This window comes from Dermacentor albipictus, chromosome 1 (assembly GCF_038994185.2).
Source record: "Dermacentor albipictus isolate Rhodes 1998 colony chromosome 1, USDA_Dalb.pri_finalv2, whole genome shotgun sequence".
Classification (NCBI taxonomy): domain Eukaryota; kingdom Metazoa; phylum Arthropoda; class Arachnida; order Ixodida; family Ixodidae; genus Dermacentor; species Dermacentor albipictus.
The window spans coordinates 98,505,816-98,528,493 of NC_091821.1; the positions used below are offsets into that span (position 1 = coordinate 98,505,816).

General features: G+C 46.5%; 1 protein-coding gene across 4 annotated transcripts in view; it reads left to right on the forward strand.

The window, feature by feature from the left end:
• Positions 1-22,678, forward strand: part of LOC135917533 (uncharacterized) — a 385,479-nt gene that overhangs the window by 316,439 nt on the left and 46,362 nt on the right. For all 4 annotated transcript variants that reach the window (XM_065451109.1, XM_065451110.1, XM_070532986.1 and 1 more), the window contains one exon: positions 5,302-5,584. In XM_065451109.1, the coding sequence (XP_065307181.1) occupies positions 5,302-5,584 (283 nt within the window). The remainder of the gene's footprint in view (positions 1-5,301; positions 5,585-22,678) is intronic.

Here is a 22,678-nt window from a genome sequence, read left to right on the forward strand (position 1 = left end):
CCGCTGGGCTGGCCGGCGCCTCGAATCGCAACCTGATATGTGCCATCGGGTTTTCGGCTGACCGCCTGCGGAGTGCGATTCGTCGGCGCCTCCGAGAGGGACGAAGGCGTCGGTGTGGCCAGCGTAGAATTTGGATCTTGTGTTCTCTCTTCCTTTTCTCTTCGCTTCGATCTGTCTTTTGTAAAATAAACCAGCCTCGAAAGGGATCCCAGCGAGTGAAGTTGTCTCCTTCACGGCTCCTGCGCGCGTGGTCGACGGCCATCCAGCTTAGTTAACGCGCAGCAAGAGTTAGCAATCGTCCAAGAGCGACAGTAATTAAGAATGAGCCCATCGGCGCGACTACTCACTCCCACCATTTGTACTTGGAAACTTGTGCTCATATTGTGCACGAAAGTCTTACGCGCGGCCTTGGAAAATCTGAGGAAGCGCGAGGTAGCAGTGCCGTGTTCTCTCAGCTAATGCTCGCGCGTAAGCAGATAAATGCGAAATGAAGTAATTTAAAGAAATGTGCGGCGCAAAAGCTTTTGCACATTCCCCGAATTCCATCCTGAGTCGTTGCTATCATATTTACAGACTGAGCAAGTTCTTCATCTGGCATTACACCAAATGAATTATGACGTTTGCTTGTGGGCTGAACGAAATGAGTATTTTCCAGCTTGCCCGCTTCAGCATCCTTTTAAATTGTGGAGCTTAATATAACCACAATTAGTTACCAAACAAATGGTAAAAAAAGCATTTTTAAACTACAAATAACACTAAGTGTGAATAATTCCATCATAGCCTATCTGTTGCCTGTTTTTCTTTCTTCCGCATAGCTTCAGAAGTTAACTGGTACGCGCGGATTCGGATAAGCTTGGCTGCCACGTAGTAAATTCGGATGCGGGCGGTTCTGGCCTATTGCTACATTTTATCGTTCAAAGCACAAAAGGCCTTGAATATGAAATAAAATAAATAAGATAATACATCCTGTGTATTACACAAATCCATGTTGGTGTCTTCACACATTGGTATGCAGACTAATTGTTCTTAAGTAATTTCTGCCCCCGCTACGATGTACAACGCCTCTCTCTGCAGGAAACTTTACACCGACTAGACTTACGACCTTTCACCGAGTCAAAGATACTCGGACCGTGGCCACACCCCTCACTGGCACGAAAAGCGAATCGTGCATTACTGCAATACTTGAGGTACACCGGTTTAAGAGACCGTTTATAGTGTCCCTGTGCATAGTGTCCCTCCCACACGTACTCTGTGCTTACTCTCTCCCTTTCTTCTTCTTTCTATTCCCCTTTCCCCCACCCCCAGTGTAGGGTAGCAAACCGGATACTCTTCTGGTTGACCTCCCTGCCTTTCCTGTCCTTGCTTTCTCTCTCTCTCTCTCTCTCTCTCTCTCTCTAGTATACGAGTTCATCGCTTTCAGGAGCAAGTGAAAATTACTTGCAATTCAAAGCACGCCACTTTACGCAAAAAAAAGACGATCTGGGCATACGTCTGAACAGCCAACGGCTTTATATATATATATATATATATATATATATATATATATATATATATATATATATATATATATATGTCTCCGTCGTTATTGAGTGCTTTGGTTATACCGAACGCTCCCATACTACGTACTGCAGGCAATTCTCCTGTAATATATCGGCAGGCTGCTAAACGAGCGGCGCAACTGGTAAATGCAGCCATCTGATCTATTGCTCTTATAAATTTGCCTCTTTATCGGAGTATGCGTGTCGGCTTAGTTCGACATTCGTCTTCCTTCCTTATTTTCATTAGGTGTTCAGTCGGCCTTATAATGACGGTTTTCACCAGTACGCTGGGCTAAGTGTGAGTCAAGCCCCATCGCCGTCATCTTGCCGCGAAGGCGACAACGCTGCCCTTTTTTTGCCGGTCCGATGGTCGCGCAACCAAAAGCAGGCACTCCATCGTAAAGCTTGCTCGAAGCGCAAGAAAGATGGGGCGTTAACAGCTCGGCACGACAACTTAAGTACCGCTCCTAAAATGGCGGGTAAAATGCGAAGAGCGGGCAGAAGCAGCAAATTTGATTTGCCCTCAGCGAGGCTCGCGAGCTTTCGGACACACACGAGGATGTCCCTTAAGTGGCGATCCTCGGAAGCCAGCCAGGGCCCGCTCTCGGCCGTCCACCGACAAGCTTCTGCGCTCACTGACTTCTGCTCCGCTTCGCTCCATATCGTCGTGGTGCGAAAGGAGGCCTTTTTACACGCGGGACCACTTCACCATAGAGACGCCATTTACGACGCCCGATAGGCCACGTTATGGAGCATCGGGCCTCGCTCTGCGCCCGATATATATATATATATATATATATATATATATATATATATATATATATATATATATATATATATATATATATATGATGTTACCAGGGAAAGGAAATGGCAAGTTATTGGTAGTTTTATATATAGTTTAAGTGTAGAAATGATAAATTAAAGTGAACTGAAGCAGAAGAGAGGAGAGGAACGGCAGGAAGGTCGAGCGTCCGGTTTGCTACCCTACGCTATAGGTAAGGGAAAGGGGAACATGAAGAGAAAAAGAGTGAGAGAGTGAGCACTGAGGGCATGTGGGAGGAAGCACAGGGACACTATAAGCGGTCTCTTAAGCCGGTGCACTTCAAGTAATGTATACTATTGCACGAATAGCTTTTTTGTTCCAGTGACGGGTGTGGCCACCGTTCGCGTACCTTTGACTCAGAGAACGGTCTCGAATCCAATCGGTTTGAAGCTATCCTAAGGGAGAGGCGTTAGTGGACGAAAAAATAACTTGCTAGCGCTGGGAGCCGATCCCACAACCTTTACATTACGCGTGTGATGCGCTACCAATCGTGCTGCGGTGGCGGCTGCTCCAGCGCGCACATTCTTGGGTGTTTAATTATGTGTATATAATGACCGTAATGACCGTGGGAGTGGGAGGCAGCGCCACTCAGGCCAACACGGTAGATGTGTAACATCCCTTTATACCGATGGCGCCATCGACATTCAGCGCATTGCAAATTGCACTAAACCGGCTAGGCTCTAGTAGAACATTTTCTGAGACGAAAATTCTTGGACCCTGGCCACATCCCTCGCTGGAACAAAACGATATTCGTGCACCTGTGCAGCACTTGAAGGTCACCGGCCTGAGAGACCGCTTATAGTGCTTCTGTGTATCCGCCCACGTGCATTCAGCGCTCTCTCTCACTATTTTCCTCTTCCTACTCGCCCTTTCCCTTGACCCCAGTGTACGGTTGCAAACAAGACGCTCATCTAGTTAAGCCCCTTGCCTTTCCTCTCCTTGCTTTCACTCTTCCTCTTTTGCGCGAACTTGGGAGGTGCAGCTTCGCATGTACTTTTTCAGACTATGTTCGCTAAACAACAAAATTCTGTTTAATATTCACCTTATTTTTAATATGCTTCAGAATTTACGCTGTCTATTTCGAAAACTTGAGAGTCTGCATAGTATAACCGAGAGAAAATTCCGGCTCACCGTAAGTGCAAACTTTGTTTACCTCTAAAGTAAATTATGCAACAAAACTAAAGATCTCATAGGGGACCTGTATCGTGCTTTGAGCTTGATCAGAGATAGAGAAAAAGACAATATCAGAAAGGAAACTGCGTTTTAGAAGGCAGGACATGGCGAAGACTTCCTCTTGTTGGAAGTTGTCGAGCGTGATATCGATCAACTACACCTAGCATTTTTTTTTTTTTTACTTGGCGTTTGCACTGAGCTCGCGAACCAAGTTTTCAGTTCTCAGATGTTCTTGCTTGGTTGTCGTATTGTCACGTTTGGATTTTTTTTTTGTTTTGTTTGAAAATTTCCGTTAGCCATTCCATTCTTCAACGCCGTTAGCTTCCCGTACGAAGCCTGTTCCAAGTCACTTTCGTATGCGTGAAAACACTACCATACTTAAAGCCATCGCCAATCACTGGGACGATATCTCCTTACATTATTCATTTAAGGTAAACGTTCTCGCACAAAGTCTAATGTTGTACGTCGCCTCTAATTCAAATTAGTCATCATTCTCGCTTTTTACTCACACAACGCAGTCTACTCTCCTCTGTTTTGTGAAAGTTCAAGTACCTTTTTACTGCACCTTAGTCGGCCTGCGTTCTTTCATTTTCTGTTCTTTTTTCACCCAGCGACTATCTATACTGAAGGATTCTGTTAATTTCTATTATCCTCGTGGAATCGAAAGAGGCCTATAGCAGCAGCCGAGCATCACAATTGCTTCCTTGGTCCTCCTGAAAATGATGCAGCGCTTGGTGTTCCGCGATGTGCTGGTTGGTTAATCAAGTTGCATACATAGAGCGCATACAATGCAGTCTTTCAATGAGATTGCTTACGCCAGTTATTGTTAGGCGTCAAGTATCTAGCGCATGAAGTTTACTTAATCCTGCGCACTTGCGACACTTGTAGCGGGTCGTTGCTAAAGTATGCTTTGCGTCATAACATTCACTGCTGACAAGTGAAATAAAATGCTGATATAAAACAAGGAAAACAACACATTCTTTTGTGCTTTAGATTGTGCATATCGGATTCATGCGTGCTAAATTATTGTGACGTCTTTCTTATTGCATACAAAGTTATTGGGATCAATAAAGTGGCTGCAGTGTATGCCTTATAAGCCGTAATAAGAAAATTCTGGAACACCATGAAAAAAAAAATGATTCTGGAAGTTGGTCGCAGCAAGGAAAAACATGTTGATCGCTACCATAAAAATAAAGGGAACCTCACTTGTAGCCTGTACAGCCAGCCGCCCACTTGACTCTGCATATACCAGAAGCGAAATTAAAACTTACGACGCAAAGTTGCCACTTCTTGATCTCAGTTCGCCTTTGCCGTACCATGAATGTTTATTGCACAGATGAGTGTCAACGCTTAACAGTGAGCAAAAATTTTGTGTCATGATGTCGCGGCGCCTTGAAGATATCGTGGCACTACTGCGGCACAGTTTTGGTCTCCGATGAGACCTCTAAGGCTGATTCGTTCTTTTCTTCTTTTTACTATGTAGCACAGTTAGATGAATTGCAGCACGGAAACCTATTTCATTGCATCGGCTTGCAGCCAGATCTCGAAGAACTTGTTCTGTATATCCAAAGTCGAGATGTGGGCCCACAGATGGAAACAGACTGCACGATAGAAGTTTGATGAGCTGAGGTAAGGTGTCACAGACCTTACCTGTTTCGCGAAACAGGTACATTTGCCTCGAAAGCAAATTGTCGGCTCACGCAGCAATCGGCTGCCCTTTAATAAAGCCAAGCCAATCTGGTGACGACGTGCGCGCTCCTGCAGTGCTCTTCTCGCGGGAGCGGTTCCCGGTGACGGTGCAGCCGAGCGAGGCCTCTGAGAGACTGGGGCTGCGCGGCGAGTACCAGCTGGTGATTCTGGGCCACAGCGTCGGATTGCTGCGGCCGGGCGCTGCGGAGCCCTTCCTCGTGTGGCCCGTCACCTGCATCCGCCAGTACAGGCACGAGCTGTTGCTCCAGCCAGGGCAGGGGCCGCAGCATGCCGCATCATGCGCCAAGGCCGCCGCTGCCCGAGGGGCGGCTACCTTGGTCACCATCGAAGTCGGCCGGTGAGTGCGCCTCCCTTTTACCACGCGAAAAAGTTGCTTAAAGGGACATGCTTAACCATCGTCTTCCACTGCCACTCGCCAGGCTGCTCGTCTCCTGTAGCGCGTGAGAGCAGTTGAAAATCAGATACTGCATACCTCCGGCTGCCGACACCGTAACCATCTCGCATCAGGGTAGACGCCTGACCTTATAATAATTTTAGTGTTCTAGAAAATGTTCGCTAAGATAACTTGGCATATACAGATGGCAATATACTTGATTTCAACCAGCCCAGAGAAAAGGTTAGCTCTAGAAACGAATATTTCACAGTGGAGCGAAGCCATGTTATCAGTCAGGTAACTGAAACGTCTGCGAAATGTGAGCGACCACTCTATACGTGTGGCTGACTTTTATGGATTACAAAAAGTTCTTCGCTTTTCAGTTAAATATACCAGTACTCGTGCGGGCATGCATCGCATAGTCAAGGAGTAAACGAAACGTACGTCAGCATATTAGAATTTATCTGCGGAGATTTAGCAGCTACCATAATTCTTCTTTAGAGCAGCAATGAATTCGCCGGACGCCAGTCCCTTTTTCGAACAATTTAGACCAATTCCTGCGAACATCGCTTATGAGCCCGCGATCACTGGGTAGGTTTAGAGAATGGGATGACATCTCGAGAAGAACCCTCCGCTGCTCTTGAGCAAGCTTGAGATAACTCAAATGCCACCGAAAGAGCTCCTGAAAACTCTGTAACAGGCTCCACCGCAATCGCAAGAAGAATGCAGCCTCCAAACAACAGCATCTGACGTGCACTATCCCCAGCGCCGTACATTGGCAAGGAGGATGTGTAAGGCGTCCTCCGGATAGCGACACTCCGCAAGATGACCTCTGCTAGGCTGCTCGCCTTAGCGCCTGACGCCGTTATCTCTCTATCTCTCTGCCCTTCCCTCCTTATTTTTTCTCCTTGTTTTTACTTGTTTTTGAGCATCACATTCGCTTCACGAGCTATCTAAACAACGCAGAAAGTATGTATACAGCGCAATGTAAACTCTTGAGGACCGAAAGACGAGCGCACCTCCGTGCACGCTCACGGACTGTCTGCACTCGGTCCCGGTCAACGCTGCCACGTAATTCGCCAGGTGAGCCCGACGGCAAACCTCCGGCGTTCGCCAGTGCCTAATGCTGCAAGTATATTACCAGTTGACTCGCGCAGAACGGTCCTGGCGTGCATTGAAACAATCGGGCATGTATTTATCAATTGTTGCAGTGCAGTATTCTGCTTGGATATACGTATATACAACGCACCCTCAAGAAGTATCTTCCAACTCCGCACGGAATTTGTTTTTTGCCGATAGAAAACCCTGGTGGTGTACCATACCACATGGTCATGGTCGTCCTGAGCCTCACAGCGTTTGGAAACAGAGAACGACTCTTAAGCATTCCGGTACCAATTCCTGGCCTATTAGGAAAACTTTATGAAATATATTTTTTTTATCTCCATCAATTGCGTAGCACACTACTATTACAACTCCCTCTGTGGATCAAGCTGTTGGGTGGACTGGCTGACTTGAAGAAGTTTTCACTACCATGCGATATGCGCCGACGATATAACGTTATGGACCAAAGCGTCCACGACCGGTCAACAGCGAACTGCCCTCCAAGAGGCAATCGATCAGATAGAACAGTGCCTCTTAAAATGCGGTCTCCAGTGTGCCCCCGAAAAGTCAGAGCTACTTATACTCAAGGCAAGGACCCGGGGAAGACCACCAGCCTACGTCGCCCCAGATCCCAATGTCAGACTCAATGGAATCGATATCCCTCAAGTTGGCTCCCTTCGCGTCCTTGGCCTCACAATACATAAAGACAGTTCTGGCAGAGCTACACTTCCGAAGCTTCAGAAGACCCTAACACAAGTAACTTATCTCATTCGGCGTATAACCACCCAAAAAAGAGGACTTCAAGAGCAAGAAACCATCCAATTATACCAAGCACTCCTTATAAGCCGGATCACATATGGCACCCCATATCTACTCCTCGATAAAGCGGAAATTTAAAAAACTCAACATCGTCATCAGAAAAGCAATCAAGAGCGCACTAGGACTTCCCAGTACGACCTTAACCACGACGCTCCACAAACTTGGCCTCCATAACACCTGGGAAGAAATAAGTGAAGCGCACAGAGCCAGCCAGCTGGAACGCCTTAAACTGACTCAAACAGGCAAAGCAGTACTTCGCAAACTCGCACACAGCGAAAATTTCATAGCAGACTCAGACGCGAAGGTTCGATTGCCGCCACGTGACTCTATCTCAGTCGCTCCAATACCTCGCAATATGCATGCAACATACCACAAAGACGGAAGACAAGCAAGAGTTAGAGCACTCAGCAAGAAATACTCAAACAACCCCAACACGAGATATGCAGATGCGGCAAAATACCCAGGTAGAAGAGCATACGTAATTACCGTGACCAACAACCAAGGGAATGAGCTATAGTCGCTGCCACCATACCGGCTAGAAATCCAGAAACGGCAGAGGAAGTGGCCATCGTCCTCGGCATCATCACATGCAAAGACACAGCAATCATATTGAGCGACTCGCAAACGGTATGTAGAAACCTATGAAAAGGCCGGATTTCTGCCGCAGCAGTGAAAGTTCTAAAAGAAATAACAAGACGCAAAGAACTACCCGAAACCTGCGTCGCATGGACCCTAGGCCACGAACACCTGGCAGGAAACGAAGCAGCACATGCTGTCGCCCGAGAGCATACCAGCCGGGATTTCTGCCTCATGGTCTCCGGAAAGCGACGAGGGTGGAGGACATTCCCATCAGCTACGCCGTAATATTGCAACATTACCGATTGGAAAGAAGGCAATATCCTCTACCGCATCCAAATTTAAGCAAGGAAGAAGCCACCGCCCTCCGCAGACTACAAACGAGTACGTATGTCCATGGAAGTATCACGCACCGGATGCACCCCACCAAATTTTCATACCTATGCCGATATTGTGATGTACCAGACACCCTCCAACACGTGGTGTTGGTGTGCCCACGCCGCGAGAAAAACAGTCAGGATGATGCCTCAGAAACGCTACAAGCGATCGAAGAAACGTGGGAGGCAATGTTAAAGGCACAGAGCCTGGAAGATCAGTGAAGTCTGGTGGACCGGGCCCGGGCTGCGGCATTAGCCAAAGGCTGTCTGGACTAAGAGAGCAGCCCACCTAGGGCGCAGAAAGGACACTTTCTCGCTGTTTCTCACAATAAACGTTCATTCCTCCTCCTCCTCCTCCTCCTCCTATATATGCTGACCACAGTGAGGCTTCTGTGACTTTTCTCATTGTATATGCAATAATGTTATGGTTGAAACAGGCAATAAAAAAGCGAACGAATGGCCATGGACTAGCGATCAGAGTTATTTGCTTGAGAACTCGTGATCGCTTATTCGATCCCAGGTTGGATGCATTTCTTTTTCTTTTTGCATCACCTTAATCGGGACAAACCTCCGGTTTCGAAACTCGTGACTGCTGTTCATAGTAAACTACCCATTAAGAAGATGTCAACCAACGAGTGTCCTCCGTAATCTATGACGTTCATCCACCCGATACTTCATCTCGAGCCAAGAAAGCGCTTGGCAGGAGCAACACTCTTCTGAAGGGGTCACTGCACTTTGGTGTAACTCCATTGCGATTCCTGATCGAAAATGCTTTAAGCATGCACTCTTAGCATATGAACTAAATCGCTCTGGGGAAGGCATATTTCTCCTCATGTAGCACGTCGGGGTAGGGATCACTGAGAAGCGGCATTGAACCGATCCAAATGTGTCGACTTTAGTGAAGGCGCGGTGATGGGCTCTCTTCGCGAAGGCAGGGAAGAGCTCTGAGTCACGGAGTGATTGGAAAAACAGAGAGCAGTCTCTCAAATATCTTTAATGTATACTTGCAAAAGGTATGTAACATGCAAGAGTGGGGTAAATTAGGGGGAAGCATTAGTGACTAATATCTCAGCAATATGCGATTTTCAGATCACATTGCCCTGTTCAGCAGCGCTGGAGATGGCACATGATAATTGATTAAGGTTTTCAACTGGCAAAGTTTAAGGGTGGCTTTGAGAATTAATGTGCAAAAGAGTAAGGTAAAATTCAGTGACCTGGTACGGAAACAATGGTTTTTGACTGTAGCAAGCCTTTTCAGTCCGTGTATGGGTAAGTTTACCTAGGCCATGGGCTCACATCACCCCCAGTTATGGACGACGACTTAGGGATATTTTTCAAAATAAAAACATATAATCACTGCATTTTACCAGTGCCGAACTGTGGGGCTGAAACAAGCATAATAAAATACAGAGAGACTCAAGTAGGCGTTATGGACAGTGAAATCAGCAAACGAAATGGTTCAAAATGCATTTTAGCGTCACGTACCAACTAGCCCGTACTCCATGTTAAGTTGTAGTGGAAAATGATAGGTGCAACATTAACAGGCAGATAGACAGTAGTATGAATACGAGCGCAAACTGGTGCATCTGTTGTTCCATGTAGAGATTCAAAGGAACAAGCGGAGCGGGGCTGGTCGTGTAATGCGGACAGCAGAGTACCGGTGCTCTATTGCAACAGCAGTGTGGATGCCGAAGGAACGGACACGCAGTCGTCGAGGGCAGGGGATTAGGTGGCGGGATGCGAGCAGGAAAAACACAATACAGGGCCGGGTAATTGGAGATCGCTGTGAGTGACTTTCGTCTTGAAGACGAAGCGTGTGCCATATCGACTACAGCCGCACGCCTGTACGGCTTCCCTGCGTCACCGATAAACCGCGACTAAGGCGGCCAGTGCCTCGCCAGCAGGGAAGCACGAAAGATGGCATCGCACTTGTGTGTTTCTTTCTTCTTTTGTTTGCACCAGCTTTCCTTTTAGCTTGTTTGTTTTGGATATGTCTCGCCGGACAACTCATGCAGATGTAGGGCCCGTTTTTATTTTCTTTTTTTGACAGTCTTAAAATTCAGGACTGAAAGTGCACTTAAGTTAAATGAGAAAGTATATACAGCTATTACTGGCTTATCTTTTTGCCCCTACACGCTGTTCATGGAGTACTTAATGTGTTCAGGTAGCCCGTCCTCACTGTTATGCTTTCTCACATTTAGTGAACATGCATGAACGTTTCTTGCCACCTCTTTATCCGCCCTTCTCGTTTCCTCTTTTTGTCTGGACAAAGGAGCAACGCTGAGGTATGTGCATTTCTAGCGCTTTCACAAGCAGGCCGAAGAAGACAACGCTTTTACTTTAACTGACCTCGTCGTTTTGCTTTGTTTCGTTTCTTCCATTCCCTGTGCTCTATGTCGGTCTTTAAAGAAAATATCGACGAGAGGCACGCAAACAGAGGTGGCTGCAAACACCCGCATAAATTAATTTCCACTAGATGAGCAGTGCGTGTTTTCTCTTTACTAAGCACTGCCATGTAAACAAGGGGTGCAGATGGGAAGAAATGGAGAAAAAAAAAGTGCCGTCTAGCGGACCGGCTAGGAAAAACACAACCTGTTTTGAATGAAGCAAATACGGTGCCTCCACGTCCCCCACTCCGCGGCTCAGATTTCTTACTTCCGGTACCCGCATGTTTGTTTGTACGCAGATAGGCTCAAACACCCGCACACGGGCCGTCCGGGCGATCACGTCAGAGGCGGCACTCGTAGCCTTTTCGCGAGCGCGCGCGTGCGTGCGCGGGAACTACACATACGCGGTGGCCGCATTCAGGGAGAGAAGGGGCGGCCGTCTTCAGTGGATAAGGAGGCCGCCCAGTCTCGGGAAGCCACCGCGGGTGCGCGCGCGCGTCAAGGATTCCCGGATCGGTGCGCGCGGCCCATGCTGCGGCGCGCTTCATTATCAACGCGAGCGACGCGTTGGACCGTGAGATGGCGAGCGAAGAAGACGGAACAGAGAGAAAAAAAGAAAGGATGAAAGAGCAGGAAGTAGTAAACGTCATCCGGCTGCCCCCGAAGAGATCCAGCAGCGTGTTCTCGAAGCATCCTCGCCATGCCCCGGATTGCGGAGCGGACGCTGTTTTCCATGGGAGAAGAGGTTCATAGGTTAGGCTTAACGAAAGAGACTGGAAAGCTTTCACTGACATATGGTGGACGCTTTCCCCGACAGCTTCAATAACAGCAACCGCAGCAGCAGCAGCAGCAGCAGTACAACAACAACAACAACAACAACAACAACAATAATAATAATAATAATAATAATAATAATAATAATAATAATAATAATAATAATAATTTGCCGTGCTCAGGAACAACTAGTAGGTCTGAGCGCCGGCACACGCATATATAAAACAAAAGAAAAAAATACACAGCAAGGGAATATAAGTAAAAAAATAAAATGAATAAAAATATCAATCTTGAAAAGAAGAGTGTACATACACGGAGGCGCAAGGTCAATACAAAACAAAAAGGCGAAGGGCAGTTGAACAATAGGTGAAACTATGACACAACACAAAGCTCGGAAAAGATTGATGACAGTATGAAAGATATCAAGATAGTGAAAATAAGCGTTTTAAAGGTTCTCTATTCTGCGGACGGTCGAGTGCTGGTTATGATTAGCAGGAACGGGGAAAGGTCTATGTTCTTTGGTGACATTGCGTGGAATATGAAACATAATACAACTGAGGAGTTCAGAGCAGGCGAGGGTATCGTGAAGGAGTTTGAAAAGAAACAGAAGGTCAGCGCGATTGCGTTGGCAACGAAGTAAGGGCAATGACAATAATCCAACGGTTCTAGAAGAAGGTGCAGTGCCGGTCTTAGCTAAGCGGTAATGATGTACTCTTAGAAATGTTTTCTTGAGCGCATCTATAATGGCACTTTTGGATCTAGAAATGCCATTCCAGGCGACCAACGCATATTCGATTTAAGGGCGACAGTTATTTGTGCACAATTTTGCAGAACGGTGTCGGAGAACTGAATTCCCTCGATAGTCTGCAAACAGAGCCAAGAGAGCGCATACCCCACATTGCAACGCGTTTTGTGTGAGCTGAAAAGTGTAAGGTTGTATCAAAAATACACCGAGATCATTGATCTCACAAACCTTACACAATGATACAGAATCTAAAGAATAAGAAAAACAAATGGTTGCTCTTTTGCATGTGAAAGTCGTGGCTTTGGTCTTAGCAGCATTCAAGGTGAGGTTATTATATCTGCACCATTTAGAAAAATAAAACAGGTAAGACTGCAGGATGCGACAATCATCAACGGTATGAACTTCCTTAAAAAACTTTATGTCATCGTCATATAGAAGGTATGAAGAATTCCGAATAGTGGAAAGAACGTCATTAATAAAAATTAAAAGAAAGAGTGCTCCTAATACTGATTGATCCCTGAGGGACGCCGCTAGTGGCCATGTATATAAAAGACGTTTGGTCATGGACGTTAACATAACACGATCTATCAAGAAGGTAATTGCGCAAGACATTGACAATTGACGAGTCAACGCCAAAGTGCGTAAGCTTGATCAGAAGAAGTGAGTGGCTGACCACGTCAAAAACTTTGCTGAGGTCACAATAAATGTGGTCAAGTTGCCCTCTCTGAAGTACCGGTGCGGAGATCTGTGTCATGAAACTTGGGAGATTTGTGATTGTGGAGCTGCCGGTGAGAAATCCATGCTGATTCGGAATAAATGAATTCTTCACAGTAAACGACAATACGTTGTGAAGAACGAGCTCGAGAATCTTAGACGGGGCACAGAGAAGAGAAATCGGGCGATAGTTCGAGTCATCGGTTTTACAGCCAGACTTAAATACAGGAAAAACACGAGCAGCTTTCCACATGTGATGGAAAGTGGAAGTATTCAAAAAGTTGTTAAAATAGATGTCAGTACTGCGGCAAATATACTGCAGTAAGCTTTTAGAATTGCCGAGGGGATGCCATCGGGGCCGCAGGATAGGGAAGGCTTCAAGCGCTTAATGCATTCGCTGATGAGCTTTTCATCAAACAACACAGCACTAGATGTAGGAACTCTCGTGTGCTGCTGAATGACACCAGCGTTGAAACCTGAAGTGTTATGTAAGGATGAGAAATGAGTAGCTAAAGAATACGCGACTGCTTGGACTTCTACTTCTCCAGAGTCGATCGGGCGAAAATACTCTCCACGTCTACTAGAGCGCTTGCCGATATACTTTCCAAGTTCCGCTGGCCGGCCGGAGGCGCTCTTTTCCAAGAATACAATATATGAGTCCTGATCTCGCTTACAGAGGCAGAGACCCCAAAGAAAGCGGAACTTTTCTCTCCACTCATTAGGCACAAGACTTCTATATTTACGGTGCGTGCGATCTTTATACTTAAGGGCAGTTATAATTTCAGATAAGAACCAGTGAGCATACTTAGAGCGTTTAGGACTGTACTGTAGAATGTATTTGTGCATGCCGCTCGAAACAAACTTGGTGAACTGCTTGGCAACGATTTCTACTTTGTCATCAACACTGGTTTCGTCTGTGACCAGTGAACAACCGGTGGTGGACAAGAAATCATATAAACCAACATAATACCCACGCTTGAAAACAAAGAGAGATGATTCATTAATGCCACTGTCGGTGCTCTTCCTAAGGGTTTACAAAGAGGCAGTTATCTTTAGTGATGGGTGAAACTCATCAGGATGCACAAGGGAAACGTGCGAACGAGAGACATCTATGACTAAAGAATTCAAGAAGCAAAGGTCTAAGACGTTGCCACAGGTAATGACGATCAAGTTGTGCTTCTGAAGGGAACAGAAGTACAGAAAGTCCAACAGCAATCTGCATGTGTTCTCTATGTAATGATTGTAATGTGAATGTCTAACGCGTGTTCCAATCAATTCCAGGCGTATTAAAATGACTAAGGAGGATTACTCTGTGCTTTCCGTGGGAAGATATTACACTTTAAATAGAAGATATGACCTCATCAAACAAGACAGCGGACATATTAGGTGGTACATAGAAAGATCCAAATAATAATTTTCCACAGCGTGCTAGGCAGATTTCTATCCAAACATACTCCTGTACACTTTCTATATACATCATTGCGCCGAACACATCTTACTGAACGGTCAACAGCAATCAGTACGCCACCACCTTTTTGTTTATATCCACTGAAGTCCCGGCCCTGCGGTAGACGCCGTAGTGTGGTTGAAAAATTTTGGAAGAGGAAATTTCACTGCAGAGCCAAGTTTCCGAAACAACAGAAATGGAAAAAGAAGACGAAATGACACTGCAGAAAAATTCGCCTGCTTTGATGCGAAGTGTACGAGTGCTTTGGTAAAACATGTCCAAATTACACACCACATTGGTCCTTAGGGGTTAACTCAGAAGCATCAATAAAGTTGAAAGTTGGGCTAGTTGTTGAGTGATCATCATACCTTGCTGGTGAAGCAGCGCACTGACACGGACACAGTGAAGACAAACAGGAAAAGACGACACTCGCTGCACTCGCAACTATTTTATCTCAGAACACATACTTCATATTTATATGCCTGCGCACCCTCAGGCGTCAAAGAAAATCAAGGCAAGATTAAAGGCATTTTTTAAAAATCATTTGCCCGCGCATACTCGGGCGTCAAAGATATGGCACCTATCTATCATGGTGTGCGATCATATCGTAATTTGTTGCAACCCTAACAACCATTTTTATTAAACAATTTTTTTCTTCTTTTTAGTGTACTTCCAAAAAGGCAACCTCACCATTGCTTAGATGTACAGATGGCTGGCTGATACAACCCTCTCCCCTTTTGTGAATATGAAAGGCCTCGATTATTTCCCTGGTTAGCTGATCCTTATGGTGTGATAAAACTGTGGTATCATTGTAAAGCGGCCAGCACCCATGTTGTGAGCAGTGCCCCTTAATGTGGGAATGAATGTTTCCCCCCCAGTGACCTTCTGTGCTCCAAAAGTCTCGTGTTTACACACCGACCCGTTTGGCCGATGTATACTTTTCCACACGATATGGGCAAACAGTAGACTACAGATGACCTGCACTCGACAAGTTTGTCTTTATGCTTGACTGTGCACTTACGACCATTTACTTTTACTTTTGTTGAAACTCTACGATCCAGTCCGGCACATATTTTTCCGAGTTTGTTAGGCGCTGAAAAAGCTACTCGTAGACCATATCTGCCCACCTATATTTTTTGAGTTATGCGCAATTTTGTGTTCATATGGTAGTGACACAATTTTTTGCTGTCAATCTCTTTTCTGTTGCGCTCTTTCTGATAGCCATTGCGCACATAACGAATCAACTTATAAGCTGATGTACAGAGTACATGTTTTTCATATCCTGCATTCTTTAGTCTGATAACCTGTTGGCTGAAAGTTTCTTTTATTTTTTCCGGGCAAGACTTAGTTAAGGCCGCCCTCAGGCACGAGAAAGCTATGCCACTTTTTACAATTTTAGAGTGTCCCGAATTATAGCTAAGTAAGGGTTTTTCTGATCGTGGATAGTATGACCAGCAAACGTGGTCCGGTGTGGAAGTTAACGCCAAATCTAAAAACTGTAGCTTGCCTTTCTTTGGCAACTCAACAGTGAAAGCCATTCCTTGGCTGTTGTCTTTGAACACCTTTAAGACTTCATTCACTCTGACGTCCAAAACACCATGTTCGACTATAACCAAAAAATCGTCCACAAAGCGGAACACTTTTACCGCTAGGTCTTTAAGGTTTGCATCTATCGCTTTGTCTATGCTACCTAAAAAAAATTGTGCTAAGTACCGGAGCTACTTTTGAGCCTATACATATACCGGACTTTTGTCTGTACATAACATTATTCCGCATTACAAAGGTGGACTCAAGGTAAAAGGTTAATAGTTCAAGACATAGTAATAGTTCAAGTTCTTCAGCATAGATGTACAGGATGCACAGACAAAAGTCCGGTATATGTATAGGCTCAAAAGTAGCTCCGGTACTTAGCACAATTTTTTTAGGTAGCATTTACTATTACTATTACTATTACTATTTCTTGAACTATTAACCTTTTACCTTGAGTCCACCTTTGTAATGCGGAATAATGTTATGTACAGACAAAAGTCCGGTATATGTATAGGCTCAAAAGTAGCTCCGGTACTTAGCACAATTTTTTTTAGGGGGGGACGACGACGAAGTGTCTTCAGGCAGAACGCCGGCTCTTCCAGCTCTACTCATTTTGTGAATTTGCTAGACTTTGCCAGTGGACTGCTATTTCCTCCTTAACTGCGATGGAGATGGAGTCTCACGCGCGTCCACCGGACTCGGCAGTGCCCGCGGCGGCTGCCTCCAGGAAGCGCAACGGCACCGAGAGCGACACGGACAGCGACGACACCATGCACTACTATATCAGCGGTGAAGATTCTTGTGACGACACCTTCGAGCTGGTGCGGAGTCGTAAAGCAAAGCGAAGATTTCTCAGCGCATCATCGAGTTCGAGTGAATCCACCGTGAGATCTTCGCGGGATACCGAGGAGCTCACCATCCTGTTCTCGCCTGTTCTCGCCACTGACAACCTGAGACGCCTCAACAGGCAAGCCGTGTCTTCTCATCTAGAAGCGCTGGTTCCAAACGAAATCAAAGACATCAGAGTGAACACCCGTAAGAACGTGCTAGCGATTGACGTAGAACACGCGGCTGCGTTGGATTCCTTGCGCAAGATCACGGAACTTGGCGGGATGAAAGTCCGCCCTTATATTCCGCTGGGCAAACAAGCCCGTACTGGCGTAATTTACGATGTTGACGAGACCATCGTCGACTCCGACCTGTCAATCTTAATCAAGCCAGCTACAGAGAAGACCATCATCACAAACGCGTTTCGTCTAGGCACGTCACGGTGTGTGAAGATCATATTTAAGGGCGAATCCCTCCCATCGCATGTAAAAGTGGGCCACTTCCGACACGCAGTTCGCCCTTTTATACCAAAACCACTGCAGTGCTGGAAGTGCATGAAGCTTGGCCATGTGAGCAGTGTGTGCAATAACACTACCGTCTGTTCTCGCTGCACTGGGCCCCACACCACAAACACATGCGAGGCCAGTGTGCTGAAGTGCACAAACTGCAGCGGCCCTCACGATGCATCTTCGAAGGAATGCCCTTTGATTCGAAAGGAAATGCAAATATTGAAGAAAATGGTTAGAGACCACTCGTCTCACCGAGAAGCAGCAGCATCTATTAAGCGACGACGATCACGTCGCCGGCGTCGATCAAGACCCTCCAAAGCCTCTGCAGAACGCCACACACGTATATCACCACCCACTCTTCCGCCCAGGCCAAACGCAGTCAGCTCCAAGGACACGGGTGCATCGAACAGCACGGCTGCTGACGCGTGGCCTGCACTCCCGAAGCTACATGCCCCTACTGAGCGGAGTGATACTTCTACAGCAGGGGACACTTCGTCTGTTCCTGATAAATTGGCGGACCAAGATCAACAAATTGTTGTTATGATCAGCTCTCTGGTGAGTGCTATTCGTGTTCTTCTGGACAAGCTACAGACACCAACAGCTCGAAGTGCATTGCAAGTGCTGGATGCCATCAGTCCGGTTCTGGCGAGCCTTCAGAAGTCCAGTGCTTGAGAACTTCTACAGCAGCACCATGGCTCATCGACACCACCAACGATCTTTCCGGGATGATGTGAGAAATGCCTCCATATTCCAATGGAATGCGAGAGGCCTGAGGTCCCGTATTTCGGATTTTCGACAGTTCGTATTTGCAAACCATTTTCCTATACTAGTCATCTGTGAACCGAACTTATCAGCTTCCATAAGACTGTCGGGATATGAATCTTTTGTTTCCAACACGTGTGTCCATAGCAGTAAGGTTCTGGTCTACATTCGCAAGGACCTTACGTATTTTTCCCAACAAGTAGCGCCACACGACGGTAACCAATACGTCTCTGTTACTGTGAAAAAGAAGAAGATATCTTTTACTCTTATCGGCGTCTACCTTTCCCCAACAAGTCAGTTTGATAGAAAAAGACTGGAATATATTATGGCTGCTACTCCCGGTCCTTGGATAATAACAGGGGACTTCAACGCTCACCACCATATATGGGGAAGCTCCAGGATAAATTCGAGGGGCAGGTCACTAGTATCCTTTGCATCAGGCCACAACCTGTGTCTTCTAAATGACGGAAGCCCGACATTTCTGCGAGGAACTAAGTACAGTAGCTGCCTTGACTTGACTTTGGTGTCACGTTGCCTCACTTTGAGCGTGCAGTGGTTCACTGATATTGAAACTCATGGAAGTGATCATATACCGACCTATGTGAGAATTGATGGACTAGACGCCACATTACCGGTTGTTTCTCGCCAAATCGACTGGTCAGTCTTTCAGGATCGCGTAGAAGACACATGCAAGACACATATTGCACGCAGATTAGAAGACATAATTGCGGACGCTATGCAAGATTGTACACGCTGCTTCACACATCCATCAAAGCGTACAGAGAATGACATTGAATTGGAAAGGCTTCGTGCACTACGTCGCCGAGCTGAAAGGAGGTACAGGCGCACGAAGTCAATTCTTGACCTCAGAGAAGCTCGGCGCATGCAAAAGAAGATCAAACGCCGTATGGATAAGCTAGCGAATCAAAGATGGAAGTGTTTTTGCGACTCACTAGACCCCCGCAAGCCATTGTCCTGTGTATGGCGTACCCTACGGGGTCTGTGCTCAAGTCCCCAGCAACGACACCCATTCAACGCCCTTGCTCTCTATCAAAACCGCTGTGAGATAGACGTCGCAGAGGAATTTTGTGCGAACGTCGCCGGCGGCGCAGTTTTAGTCCCTGACATGGCTCTAGGCAACATCCCCGGCCCACGAGATGCAAGTATGGACGCTCCATTCTCTATGGAAGAGCTAGAAGCTGCTATGGCGCTCTGTAAGTGTTCGTCTTCACCAGGGCCCGATGGCATAACGTATACTGCTTTGCGCCACCTAGGCAGAGAAGCACGAAGAGAACTCCTCAGCATTTTTAATAGTTCATGGCAAGATGGTGTCGTCCCACAGGAATGGAAACGCAGCCGCCTGGTACCGCTTCTAAAAGCAGGAAAGTCACCGCTCGAACTGGCATCCTATCGGCCTATAGCTCTTGCCAGCTGCGTCGGGAAGCTCATGGAACGTATGATCCTCATGCGTCTCGAATGGTACCTTGAACATCACAAGATTTACCCTGACTCTATGGCGGGATTTCGACGGGGTCGTTCATCGATTGACAACGTCATCGATCTAGTAACATCTGTGGAACAACAAAAATATCGGAAGCGATTATCAGTAGCACTCTTTCTTGACGTGAAAGGCGCTTACGACAACGTTTTCCATCAAACCATTCTAGACGCACTTTTGACAATCGAACTAGGAGGACGAGTATATCGTTGGGTCAGTAACTACTTGACACAAAGGTCCTTGTTCGTACGAACGGAAGATGGTCCGACTACCGACCACTACACATGCCGAGGCGTTCCCCAAGGTGGTGTTCTAAGCCCTATTCTTTTCAACCTCGCGCTTCTTGGGCTGGCCAAATCCCTACCAGAAACAGTGAGTGTTTCCATCTACGCCGACGACATCTGCATCTGGACATCAGCGGTCACTCGCCTGCAGGTTCGCGCACGGCTACAGAAAGCAGCAACGCAGGGATCTGACTACCTTCACGCACAAGGCCTTACCATCTCAACAGAAAAATGTGCGATAGTCGCTTTTACGCGAAAAGCGATGAGGCCTTATCCGGTATGCATCAATGGTCAGCCTATCTCCTACAAGAGAAATCACCGGTTTTTGGGCGTCATTGTAGACCGAGACCTCACTTGGAGCCCTCATGTTGCCCACTTAAAGAAGAAGCTCACATCTATTGTTCACGTTTTCAAGTTTATCGCCGGCAAAACATGGGGATCGTCAGTGGGCTCCATGCTACAGTTATATAGAGCACTGTTCATCGGATTCCTACGCTACAGTTCTCCCGTGCTTGCTAAAACATGCAAGTCAAATCTTCGAGAACTTCAGAGCGTGCAGGCGCAGGCACTACGTGTTTGCCTAGGGCTTCCGCGCAGCGCCTCAACAGCTGGAACCATTGTAATGGCTCAAGACCATCCCATCACGACTTATATTAGTACCGAAACGCTTAGAGCCCATGTTCGTCATGTTTCACGGATGCAGTCAAGCTCTCTTGCGTGCCTGCCGAAACGACGACCACAGGCGTCCTTCTCCAACAAGGTCAACATCCATCGTGCCTCCTTACCATCGGGTTTCACACCCTCTTCACGTTCAACCTCAGCTTTGTGGTGTTTAAAACAACCTCAAGTGCGTCTTACGATTCCAGGAATAAGAAAGAAGACCGACCTGCCTACCTTGGCTTTGAAGCAAGCAGCTCTGGATTGTTTGCACACTTTCTACTTTGATCGAATACACATATATACGGATGGCTCTTCCACTCAGACCAGCTCCACCAGCGCAGTGGTTATACCATCACGATCACTAAGCATCCAATACAAGATTTCGCATTTGACAACTTCGACTGGTTCGGAGCTTGTTGCCCTCCGAGGTGCCGTTGATTATATTAATAACCAACCGGCTAATCGGTGGGCTATATTCTGTGATTCCAAGGCAGCCTTACAATGTCTTCTGGCATCTCTTCGTCGCGGGTCATGTGAACAACTCGTGTCGGAGATACGAGAAATGCACCATCTCATGATCGCGAAAGGACACGACGTCGTGTTTCAGTGGCTGCCTGGTCATTGCGGTATCTCCGGCAACGACCTCCCTGACGAAGCTGCTAGAAAAGCACACGAAGGAGCAACCCTTGTTTCAATACCTTTATCGCGGACCGACGCAGCCCAACACTTAGGCAAGCTAGCGCACTCTTTGACATTGGAGAAGTGGCACACATCTGAATTCACTCACCATCGCTTGCATTCCCTCGATCCCTCTATGCAACTGCGGCTGTTACCAGGTCTTCGGCGAAATGAGGAAACAGTGCTGTGCCGCTTACGTTTGGGAGTCGCATTCACAAATGCTTATGCATTTCTGATTGGAATGGCTGATAGCGCCGAGTGCAATGCCTGCGGTGTCGAGGAAACCATAGAACACCTACTGTGCTACTGCCCATCTTATGAAAACGAAAGGCAAGACCTCTGCACAGCTCTCAATCAGCTGGATGGGAAGCCGTTCACCTTGAAGAAGATCTTGGGACCATGGCCTCGCATATCGCAGCTACAAAAGGCCACAAAAGCGCTGCTGCGGTATTTGAAAGCGACCGGATTGAGTGAGCGCCTGTGATTCGGACTGAGTGACCGACTGATATCTCCAGTGGACTTTCTCTTCTTTTCATCTTTCCGTCCCCTTTTCCCTTTCCCCAGTGTAGGGTAGCCAACCGGGCTCAGTCCTGGTTAACCTCCCTACCTTCCTTTTATCATTTTCTCTCTCTCTCTCTTTTAGGTAGCATAGACAAAGCGATAGATGCAAACCTTAAAGACCTAGCGGTAAAAGTGTTCCGCTTTGTGGACGATTTTTTGGTTATAGTCGAACATGGTGTTTTGGACGTCAGAGTGAATGAAGTCTTAAAAGTGTTCAAAGATAACAGCCAAGGAATGGCTTTCACTGTTGAGTTGCCAAAGAAAGGCAAGCTACAGTTTTTAGATTTGGCGTTAACTTCCACACCGGACCACGTTTGCTGGTCATACTATCCACGATCAGAAAAACCCTTACTTAGCTATAATTCGGGACACTCTAAAATTGTAAAAAGTGGCATAGCTTTCTCGTGCCTGAGGGCGGCCTTAACTAAGTCTTGCCCGGAAAAAATAAAAGAAACTTTCAGCCAACAGGTTATCAGACTAAAGAATGCAGGATATGAAAAACATGTACTCTATACATCAGCTTATAAGTTGATTCGTTATGTGCGCAATGGCTATCAGAAAGAGCGCAACAGAAAAGAGATTGACAGCAAAAAAATTGTGTCACTACCATATGAACACAAAATTACGCATAACTTAAAAAATATAGGTGGCACATATGGTCTACGAGTAGCTTTTTCAGCGCCTAACAAACTCGGAAAAATATGTGCCGGACTGGATCGTAGAGTTTCAACAAAAGTAAAAGTAAATGGTCGTAAGTGCACAGTCAAGCATAAAGACAAACTTGTCGAGTGCAGGTCATCTGTAGTCT